Source organism: Myotis brandtii, unplaced genomic scaffold, assembly GCF_000412655.1.
Source record: "Myotis brandtii unplaced genomic scaffold, ASM41265v1 scaffold244, whole genome shotgun sequence".
NCBI classification, from domain to species: Eukaryota; Metazoa; Chordata; class Mammalia; order Chiroptera; family Vespertilionidae; genus Myotis; species Myotis brandtii.
Window position 1 is genome coordinate 672,208 of NW_005359225.1, and position 12,161 is coordinate 684,368.

Here is a 12,161-nt window from a genome sequence, read left to right on the forward strand (position 1 = left end):
CAACATAAACTGATGAACAAAAACAGATCCAGAGACAGAGAAGCATCAATCAGACCGTCAAACCTCAGAGGGAAGGTAGGCGAGGGTGGGGGTCAGGGGAGAGATCAAGCATATAGGCCTAACCAATGGACACAGACAACGGGGGTGAGGGCACGAGTGGAGGGGTGGGGGCGGGACAATGGGGGGATAAGGACACATATGTAATACCTTAATCAATAAAGAAAATAAAAAAATACAGAAAACTTTTCTCAATAAATTTTTGGATACTGCCTTTTATATAACACCAATTTCATTAAGCATAGGCTACTGTTGAACCAAGGTTTCAGATATAGAACCAATTTGAGATGCATAATACCTGGATTCTGATAAACTGAATTCAGAAGCTCTAGTACAGCAGTTCTCAACCTGTGGGTCGCGACCCTTTTGGCGGTCGAATGACCCTTTCACAGGGGTCGCCTAAGACCATTCTGCATATCAGATATTTACATTACGATTCATAACAGTAGCAATATTACAGTTATGAAGTAGCAATGAAAATAATTTTATGGTTGGGTCACAACATGAGGAACTGTATTTAAAGGGCCAGAAGGTTGAGAACCACTGCTCTAATAGGTGTACTCATTTCAATAGTTTTTCACACCAACGAAGGACTAGATTTATTAGACATGGGAGGAGAGACTGCTTCTCTTGGCAAGGGAGATTTTGTTGGGGTTGAAGTTTTAGTTTTAGTGTACTCAGAATAAATCTGGAAGGACATGGTTAGCATCAGGCCTGTAACCCATTCCCCTTTTACCTCATGCTCAAAAAAGAATGAAGGACCTCAATCCAAACTCCTTGTAAACATGCTAATAACACAACCTCCTGGGAAACACATATAAAGATGTTTATTAGCCAAAGATAATGAGAATCATTATCTATGAACATATCTAGCAGGATATAACCTGGTCTATCTGGGTTCCCTATTGTAAAGAAACCTGGAATTTCTAGGTTTGTAGGGTTGGAGACATGGCTGGCTGGAGTTGTATAAGATATGGATGCTCCATAACCACCAAGGCTCCTTCTGTGAGGCAGTGTTTCCACATACTTTGCCCAAAACACACCACACATGTTAACTTCAAAACCAGCATGTATCCTAGTCCAGGAGAGAAAAGAACTTTTTATGAATATCTGCATTTGGCAGGATCAGATTTCTCGAAGGGAAACTGTTTTATCTATACTTTATAATTGTCTGTATTTAAAATCACTAGTTAAGGCTGGTATTGAGTAAGGTCACAGAATCCCATGAGACTCGTGTATGTCTGATTTGACAGTTAAATATTTGTGTTGTGATGCATTTGGTTTGCTAATAGGTTATTTAAGATTTTTTTCATCTATATATACAGGAGAGATAGGCCTATATATTCATATGTCACTTAACAATGGGAACGCGTTCTGAGAAATTCATTCTTTGGCGATTTTGTGAACGTTGCAACATGATAGGGTGTACCTAGTCAGTCCTAAATATTATAGCCTATTGCTCCTAGGCTACAAACCTGTATAGAATGTTGCTGTACTGAATACTGTAGGCAATATTAGTGTATCTAAACAAAACTAAACATAGGTAAGATACTGTGCTTTTCTACCATTGGAGTGCAGTAGGTTTGTTTACACTGGCATCAACACAAATACTTGACTAATGCATTGCACAATAACATTACTATGGCTATGATGTAATTAGGCAATAGAAAACTTTCAGCTCTATTATAATCTTACTAGAGGCCCGATGCATGAAATTCATGCAAGAGTAGGCCTTCCTTCCCCCGGCTGCCAGCACCTGGCTTCCCTCTGGCACCTGGGACCCGGGCTTCCCTTGCAGCCCCGGCTTCGTCCGGAAGGATGTCTGGTCTAATTAGCATATTATGCTTTTATTATTATAGATGGGACCACCATTGTATATGAGGTTTGTTATTGACCAAAGCGTTATTGTGGCACATGACTACTTTTTATTTTCTTGTAATGTCCTTGTTGAGTTTAGGTATTAATGCTTTGTTGGCTTCAAAGAGAAGTTAGAAAGTGTTGTTCTCTTTCTATTTTCTGGAAGAGTTTGTTAAAGATTGGAAATGTTTCTTCCTTAAGTACAGAGGTGGGCAAAAGTGAGTTTACAGTTGTTCCGAGGGAAAAAGACATGCAGGTTATGATTATTACAGTAGCTTCATTCTGTGTTTCCCATACCACAACTGTTAACCTACTTTTGCCCAAACCTATATTTGGTGAAATTAAACATTTATGCTGGCAAGGTTTGGAGTTATTTTGTGAGAGGTTTACTTATGGTCTCAATTACTTTAATAGATATACATATTATAGAAATGAAGGAACTAAGTGCTCTCTAGAAAGTAGGACAAATGTAGAAAGACTACATTTCAAGGGGAAGAAGTTAAAGTTATATCAGCTTGGTCTTAATATTTTCTGTGAGGTATATGGTGTTCTTGCAGGCAGATTCTTTTCATCTGCTCAAGAAGTACTGATTGAGCCCTAACCGGTTTGGCTCAGTGGATGGAGCGTCGGCCTGCGGACTGAAGGGTCCCAGGTTCGATTCCGGTCGGGGGCGTGTGCCTTGGTTGCGGGCACATTCCCACTGGGTTTGTGCGGGAGGCAGCTGGTCGATGTTTCTCTCTCATAGACGTTTCTGGCTCTCTGTCCCTCTCCCATGAGGTATATGGTGTTCTTACAGGCAGATTCTTTTCATCTGCTCAAGAAGTACTTATTGAAAGTTTACTATGTGTTAGACATTCTGCAAGGCAGCGAGGATATAATCATAAATATTTTACTTGATCTCATGAAGCTTACAGACTGTTGGGGAAAACATACAAAGAAAAGGTAATCACAAAATATTATTTACTTGTGACTATATTGAGTTAAATAAAAACAAAGTAGTGAATATCTGTAATGGCCATTGTTGAGATTGAGTGCGAGATGCCAGGCAATGCTGTGTGCTCAGCTGAGTTGGAAGTGATAATTAGTAAAGGCATCAGACCACGTAGCTGTGTGATTTGTTTCCAGCCGTGCTACACAACAAAGACTTGGGAGCAAAGAAGGTAAACGATTAGTTCCATACTAGGGAGCTGCAGGACGGTCAGGTTAAAATAATGAGGAAAGAACGCCCCTGCCATTGTGGGGACACACATACAACTCCCAAGGACAGATCTGACCCAAGTCTAGTGCCTGGAAGTGAGGAGATTGTTTTGTTTTGTTTTGTTTTGTTTCTGCAGATCCTCGTTATGCTGGTGATTCTGATATGCGCTTTTTTTCTGTCGATTTTATGCATTTACTGGAAAGACAGGTGGCTGACGTTTGGACTCTCACTGAAGGTAAGCATCATCCTGTAGGTCAAGTACTGTTTGTCCAATGTGGTCAGCCTGACTTTTGGCTTTCTCCCAGGTGTTTGCTCCTCATGTGCATCTGACCATGATAACTCTGATGGTTCTCCTTTCCTGGCCTGTGGCCTACTACTTGGTCCATTTGGAACAAGAAGGTATGTCCTGGCTTTAGCTTACATACTCTACTCAGCCGAACACAAGCGTGGTAGATAGCCACCACTATGTGACTTTGAAATTCACTTAGCTTATTACTCAGGCATGCTCCTTGTGGTCAAACTCATAACCCCATGTGGCCTGTCAGAACATTTTCCTGATCAAACAGGCCTTCTTCTAAAGAGGGATTCTCCTGGGAAAGTAAGAATGATCTCCATGATGTTGCACAGTGACTGTCTGGAAATGGAAAGAGGTTTGGGGCAGGGTGGAGGCCATTTTAGTTATATTTGACAGAGTGATAGTACTAGTCACAGTTCCTTTAGATTGTATTCAGATGTTACTAGTTTCAACTAATGAACTTATACGAGGTCCAGATATGCCTGGTTATGCTCTAGTAATGCAAAGCAGGCCCCTGTGAGTCCCTGTCATACCTGGGAGTTTAGAGCAGAAGCAGAAACATCTCTCTCTGCCTCTGATTTGCTCTCCATCCTTTGCCCTAATATCATAGAAACAAAAAAGAATCAGAGCTATACATTAAATCGTGTTGAGAATGGAGTTATCTCTCAGCACCCTTCCTGAGAAACCAATAGCATCTTCTTTATATGTATCTCTGTTTACTATTGGTTTCATAGGGAGTGTTCGCTCCCTGATTGTACAAGGATAGAGACAAGAGAATGACTGGATTGGTAGTGTTGGCATTGCGAGTGTTTGTACCTGTTTGTATCTGTATGTGGAGGGTGAATTGTAGGAAATGTTTTGGGGCAAAAGTTTAAAGGCGACAATAATGAACTCTTTTTCTTTTTCATTTCTGAAATTTTAGCTAGATTCAGAAGATACCAGAGTAAACGTCATAGGATAAAAAGAATCAAGACATGTGCTAGACTCACAAAGCTGAGAGGTTAGAGCTGGAGATACAGATTTGAAAGTGACTGAAGTATACATAGTAGCTTAAATATGTACAAATAGGTAAAATCCTCAGAGATCTAAAATTATAAGTGATGGGGATTGGCCAGTAATAACAAGTATTGTGGATGAGCTGTGCGTGTGTGTGTGTGTGTGTGTGTGTGTGTGTGTGTGTGTGTGAGAGAGAGAGAGAGAGAGAGAGAGAGAGAGAGAGAAAAGCAAATGCATAATATTCATTGAGTACCTATTATTGGTAAATACTGTCATATCAACTCTATGAAGGAGTGGTTAGCAGCAAGATAGCCCCATTTTTCAGAATGAAGAAAATGGAGACGCAGGTTAAGCAGTGTGTCCTTAACTACACATTAGACCAGTGTTGGGAATCTTTTATCTGCCAAAGGCCTTTTGGATATTTATATCATCATTTGCAGGCCATACAAAATTATCAACTTAAATATTAGCCCGCTATATTTGGTCAAACATTTAACCTTGGCAGGGCCAGACCAAATGATTTCATGGGTCTTATATGGCCCTTGGGTCACATGTTCCCCACCCCTGCGATGTCTGGCTTTGAACTCAGACTTCTGTTAGCCAGTGCCCCTTCCACTATCCTGTACTGCCTTATATATACTAGGTAGGGCCATTTTGGCTTCAGGGCTTTCTCAGAACCAACCATTCTACTCCTACTCCTGAGGAGGTATTTCTTAACATGCCCTCTCCTTCACTTCCTTCCACCTCCTGCACAATTTATTTCCTGGATATTTTCAGTCAAATACTATTGCCTTAATAATAATGCTTACATTTGGATAGTGCTGTACTTTCTAATCACTGAAAATAAATGGGGATATGGCGGAAATAGAGAGTAAATCAGGCAGTCCACGAGGCACTGAAACCCATGCACTGGGTGTTTACTGGCTGCTGCTTTGGGATAGTTAGTTTCTTGGGTTGGGTCTCCATTCCTTTTTATCTCTTTTTCTCACTTCCCCCTCCTTCCAACTTTTTCAGCTGCACAAGTGGCTATTGGACTGCCTTTTTTTCTTATCCTTTTATTTCTGTTTGTGGTGCCATGGGGATTTTATTCTCCCTGCGTTGAGAATAAGAATAAATTGGGACCCAAGCCGGCCCTCTTTGGACATAGAGGTGCACCCATGGTAGGTCTAAGCATGATGAACGTGGGTGAGTACCAGTGTGCATGGGGTTATGGGTGAGAGATAGGGACCTCAGAACCATAGGAATCTCTGTAAAGGAAAGTGAATGGGCTTTTGATGAAAAAAATAAAGATAATTGTAGATGTTGGACTTGAACCCAGCCAGGTCACCTAACTCTCAGTCCATTTCTCTTTACTGTGCCCAGTGACATTGCCTCAGATGAGCACAGTCCCAGATCTATTGGGTGGACGAGAGGGGCTCACTGTTGGGCTTCCCATCTACCATAAAAGGAATGTTGGGGGGAGAAACTCTGAGGTAAAGGGTCTGATGTCCTTTTCTTCCACAGCTGGCGCCTGAGAACACCATGATGTCCTTTGAGAAAGCTGTTGAAAATGACGCCTTTGGACTGGAGACTGATGTATTCTTAAGGTAGGAAAGCAGGGGCTGGGTGGGGAAGAAATAAGGTCAATGCCATGGAAGATGACCAGCGTGGGCCAAAGTGTAAGAGCATAAGCCTCGGGGAGTTTCTCCTGTGTTCCTATGCCAATGTGCACATAGTGCGTGCGCATACACACACACACACACACATACACACACACACACACACGCACACACACACACACGGCACTTCTCCCTTGCAAGCATATATCTTTAATCTGTACCACTACATTCTTAATTATAGGGTCATAAATCATACACACTATGTATAGACTCCACACATAATTCAAATTTGGCCCCATTATAAGCCATGCTTAAAAAGTACAACTTAACCCCATGTACTACACTACCTAGCAATATGTTTACCTGACAGTCCCTGGACACCTACTATATTCCAGGCCTTCTTCTGGAGTGCTATGGAGAGGCAAATGAGTACAGTGTACTCCTGCCTAAGGGATGTTCCCAGCCAATGAAGGAAACATGGCATGTTTACAAATACCCACAGTATAAGACCATTTGTGGGGTGTCCCTTCCCAAGAAGATTAAGTCAGACATGGAGGAAAAGGTCACCTCCTATTATATGAAAAATGACCTATGTACTCAGAATTGTGTTTGGGTTGAGTGTTGAAGAATAAATATTGTTTTACACGAAGATATGGTGATAGAGTATATTCCAGGCAGAGACAACAACTTATTTAAAGGCATCTAAATAAAAAAAAAACATCAACTTTGTAGATCAGTGAGCTAACCTGTATGGATGGCAAATTGATATGGTAGGGGATGGGAGAGGGCCATGTGAGGAGGAGGTATGGCTGCAAGATCATTGGACTGAATCATGGAGATTCTTAAATGTGTAATGGACAAGCCATCATAGGTTTCAGCAGATTTCTTACTGTTTTAAAAGATGTGACTTAGAAAAATTCATCTGGCAATCTGTGAGGGAGACTTCTCACAGAGATGGGTAGTGGTGTGTGCAAACTCCCTTCACAGCCTTTCTGTGAGGCAAACAGAAAAATGAACATCCTAATTCAAAGTGAGGAAATGTGATTTGAACCTGGATTCAATAAAGGGAAATGTTTGGTAAGGTCATAAGGCTGGAAGTACTGATAAAGCCAGGATTGGAACTACATTTCCTGACATTACCCAACCATGACAACTGTTCTATGCAGAATGTTCTTATTTGGGTTTTGAAACAAGGATGTCCTGTCAGAGCTCCTGGGTTCATTTGTGGAAGTGCTTGGTGGTCATGGCATAAAGTGGTAAAGGTGCTGAGCCAACGAGCTCCTGGCACATGGTCTTTCTCTCATCTCTTGTTTCTGTGACTTCAACTATGATGCAGATGATCCTTCCAGCTCCTCAGTTTCTCTCCTTGATGGCATCTTCATTTCCAGTGGCCATCTCCACATACTCCATTTACATGGATGGTCATAGCCTAGGCTTCATCATTACCAAAAAGTGCCTATCAGTCAGGACATGAATATCACACCAGTAACTTGAACAGGAAAAATGTAATATCAATAATTACTACGTGGTAAAATATGGTTAACTACTAAAATTGGTAAAGCGGACACGGTCAGTATAAAAGTAGCAAGTGTAGCTAGTGGCAGGAAGTTTTGTTCCAGATGAAATAAATGTAGTAAACGAATTTCACTATATTCTTTCCAAGAAAAATAATACAAACAAAAAATAAATTAAAAACTTGGCAAAATTCACAAAGCTACTGACAGAAGACTCTGAAAGGTGGAGGAATGAAGGTGGACTGGCTAGTGTTCATAAGGCTAAAGGAAATACCAAGTATGTAATGAGTTCCCTATTTTTGTTGTTTTGTTTTTTCCTTATACATTCCTACATGAGCTCTGTAGAGACCTGAAACCCAGAAAACACCTACAGCTGCAGATGGAAAAAAAATAGCCCCCTCCACTTCTCCCAGTTTTTTTCTCTAGCAAAAAACTGGGAGGAATGTGGACCAACAAGATATGAATATGTTGACTATAGCAGCCTTACTTAGGTGAACACCACAGTAAAGCCATTCCCCCCTGCCTGGGGCTCTGATCCTAGAGATGATGGGCAGATCCCTGTCTTCCATTCCTGCCCTGAAATAAGAGGGGTACCTCTTTCCTCACTCCCCCAACTAGATAGCGAGGAGAATTATTAATAAGTTATCCAGTGATCTCTTTATTGTGGTAAAAATATACTTAACATAAAAATTTATCCATTTAACCATTTTTAGTTTTACAATTCAATGGCATTAAGTACATTGATCTTGTTTTGTTACCATCAGCACCATCCATCTCTAGAACTTTTCATTTTATCAAACTGAAACTCTGTACATATTAAATAATAACTCCTTGGTCTTTCCTCCCCTGAGGCCCTGGCAACTGCTATTCTATTTTCTGTCTCTATGAAGTTGACTACACTCATACAAGTGGAAACATATAATATATGTCCTTTATGTGTGGCTCATTTTACCTAGCATAATGTCAAGGCTCATCTCTATTATAGCATATGTCAAAATGTCCGTCTTTTTTTTATTTTGTTCAAAATTACATAACATGAAATTTACTATCTTAACAATTTTCAGTGTTCAGCTTAGTAATGTTAAGTATATTCACATTGTTGTGAAATAGATCTCTATAACTTTTTTATCTTGCAAATCTGAAACTCTTTACCTGTTAAACAACTACCCCTTTTCTTCTCCCCTCAGCTTCTGGTAAGCACAATTCTGTCCGTTTCTGTGAATTTGTCTACTTTAGATACCTTATATAAGTGGAATCATATAGTACAGTGGGGCCTTGACTTATGAGTTTAATTCATTCCATGACGGAGCTCATAACTCAAATTACTCGTATGTCAAATCAATTGTGAACGAGTGAGACACGTGATGCTGGGCTGATGTTGTGGCGTTCACTGTGACGTTCGCTGCGCCAACTAGCGGTGGGGTATCTGAAGCTGGCTCATAACCCGAATTTTAGCTCGCAACTCAAAGCAAAAAATCGGCCGAGAGACAGCTCGTATCTCGAAAAACTCGTTAGTCGGGACACTCGTAAGTCAAGGCCCCACTGTATTGTGTTTTTGTGACTAATTTCACTTAGCATAATGTCTTCAAGTTTCATCTATGTGTTAACATGTGACAAGATTTCCTTTTTTAGGCTGAATAATATCCCATTGTATGTATATCCCACATTTTGCTTATCCATTCATCCACAAATGGACATCTTGATTGTTTTTACTTCTTGACTATTTTGGTTAAAGCTGCTATGAAAATCAATATACAAAAATCTTTTCTACATCTTGCTTTCAGTTCTTTTGGGTATACACCAGGAAGTGGAGTTGCTGGACCATATGATAATTCTATGTTTAATTTTCTGAAAAACTGCTATGGTAGAGCATCTGATTTTTAAACCCTATATATAAAATATTAGGCAGACTTTTGTATAACTCATGTATGAGACCAAACAGAAGCAAAACAGCAGAAGATCTGATAACTGAACATTGATCTGGAGCACCATTAGTTTTAGATTGACCTCTGGGAAGCACATAATGAGAATGGCCAGAAAAGCATGGCAAAGACTTTGAAAACTAGATTAGCATTTAAATCGTAGCCCACAAAACATGAGCCAGGACATGTATTCTGGGTCTAAACATGGTAACCCTCGCCATAGCCAGTTTGGCTCAGTGGATAGAGCCAAAGAGAGAGACTAGAAACATAGATTTAAAAATATACACAGTCCTGACCAGTGTGGCTCAGTTGGTTGGGCATCATTCCATGCACCAAGAAATCACCAGTTCGATTCCTGGTCAGGGCACATGCCTGGTTTTCAGGCTCGATCCCCAGTAGGGGGTGTGAATTCTCTGACCACAATAGAATCACACCAGAAAGTAGTGACAAAAGTAACAAAAAAATCTCTAAACAATTGGAAATGAAACAAATCTACTTCTAAATAATCCATGAGTTAAAGAAAGAGGTCTCCTTTATTTGGTATGTAATTTGCAAAAATTTTTTCCCCTTATGTGTACTGTTTTTCATTTTTTGATGCCAAATGATTTTGACAAAGATGCAAAGAAACTCAATGACCCATGACTCACACCATCCTATATAATAAAAGAGAAATGTGCAAATTAACCGCCCCTCCGCTATGCTCAAGCCACGCCCACATTGATGTTTTTCTCTCTGTCTCCCTCTCCCCTCTCTCTAAAATAAATATCAAGCCACGCCCACATTGATGTTTTTCTCTCTCTCTGTCTCCCTCTCCCCTCTCTCTAAAATAAATAAAAACACCTAAAAAATAGAAAAGTAAAAATATGATACAAATATGTGCTGTGTACTAGGAATTCATCTTAGGGGGCAAATAGGGAGAAAATTGGGGACATCTGTAATACTGTCAACCATAAATAATAATTTTTTAAAAAGAAATTTACCTCAAACACAATGATTTAGGTAGGTTAAAAATAAAATAATGAAAAAATATGCTATATAAATTCTAATCAAAGCTAGAAGGGCTAGGCTATATTAATACTAGACAAAGTAGACTTCAGAGCAAAGAAAATCACCAGAGACAAAGAGGAATATTACATAATGATAACATTAAAAAAAATTTGGTAAGAGTACATAATAATTCTAAATATATATCAACCCAAAAACAGAGCTTCAAAATACATGAAGCAAAAACTGAAAGGAGAAATAGACAAACGCATAACTATAGTTAAGGACTACAACACCCTTCTCTTAGTAATTATTATAACCACTAAACACAATACCATTAAAGATGCAAAATAGCCCTGGCCAGTATATTCAGTAGGTAGAGCATTGGCCTGCACACTGTAGGGTCAAGGGTTTAATTTCCAGTCAAGGGCTTGTATCTGGGTTGCAGGTTCGATCCCCGGTGCACATGGGAGGCAAGCAAACAATATATCTCTCTCTTTCTCCCTCTCTCCTTCCCTCCCTTTACCTAAAATCAATGGAAAGATAGTCTCGGGTGAGGATTAAAAAAAAAAAAAAGATGCAGAACAGCTAACAACACCATCATCAACAGAATCTAAGTGACATTTATGGAACACTCAATCCAAAGGCAGTAGAAGACATATTTTTTTTCAAGTGTCCACAGAACATTAGGCGACATCATGCACCATAAAACAAAACTCAACCAATTTAAAAATACTGGTCATACAGAATGAATTCTCTGACCACAATAGAATCACACCAGAAAATGGTGACAAAAGTAACAAGAAAATCTCTAAACAATTGGAAATGAAACAAATCTACTTCTAAATAATCCACGAGTTAAAGAAAGAGGTCTCCTTTATTTGATATGTGATTTGCAAAAATCTTTTCCCCTATGTGTACTGTTTTTCATTTTTTGATGCCAAATGATTTTGACAAAGATGCAAAGAAACTCAATGACCCATGACTCACACCATCCTATATAAAAAAAGAGAAACATGCAAATTAACCGCCCCTCTGCTACGCTCAAGCCACGCCCACATTGATGTTTTTCTCTCTCTCTGTCTCCCTCTCCCCTCTCTCTAAAATAAATAAAAACACCTAAAAAATAGAAAAGTAAAAATATGATACAAATATGTGCTGTGTACTAGGAATTCATCTTAGGGGGCAAATAGGGAGAAAATTGGGGACATCTGTAATACTGTCAACCATAAATAATAATTTTTTAAAAAGAAATTTACCTCAAACACAATGATTTAGGTAGGTTAAAAATAAAATAATGAAAAAATATGCTATATAAATTCTAATCAAAGCTAGAAGGGCTAGGCTATATTAATACTAGACAAAGTAGACTTCAGAGCAAAGAAAATCACCAGAGACAAAGAGGAATATTACGAGGCTGGGAGCTTGGGTCGCCAGGGGGTGTGGCCAGCCTGAAAACGACCCTCAGCCCCTCACCCAGGCTTGCCAGGCACCCCAGGAGGGACATCCACCCTGAAGGTGGTGTGGCCAGCCTGAAAACAGCCCTTAGCCCCTCATCCCGGCTGGATACACCCCTATGGGGTGAAGGTCACCGCTGGGGGGGTTGGCCAGCCTGCAAACAGCCATCAGCCCCTCACTCAGGCTGGCCAGGCACCCCAGTGGGGACCCCCACCCTGAAGGGGGTGTGGCGAGCCTGCAAACAGCCCTCAGCCCCTCACCCAGGCTGGCCAGGCACCCCAG

The 12,161-nt window shown here is 40.2% G+C and overlaps 1 protein-coding gene across 1 annotated transcript in view; it reads left to right on the top strand.

Annotated features, from left to right (window-relative positions):
- The window catches only part of GDPD4 (glycerophosphodiester phosphodiesterase domain containing 4), a 68,386-nt gene that overhangs the window by 7,614 nt on the left and 48,611 nt on the right, over window positions 1-12,161 (top strand). Inside the window, exons 4-8 of the mRNA XM_014540362.1 lie at window positions 3,249-3,347; window positions 3,418-3,511; window positions 4,330-4,407; window positions 5,418-5,563; window positions 5,907-5,989. Of these exons, the coding sequence (XP_014395848.1) occupies window positions 3,249-3,347; window positions 3,418-3,511; window positions 4,330-4,407; window positions 5,418-5,563; window positions 5,907-5,989 (500 nt within the window). The remainder of the gene's footprint in view (window positions 1-3,248; window positions 3,348-3,417; window positions 3,512-4,329; window positions 4,408-5,417; window positions 5,564-5,906; window positions 5,990-12,161) is intronic.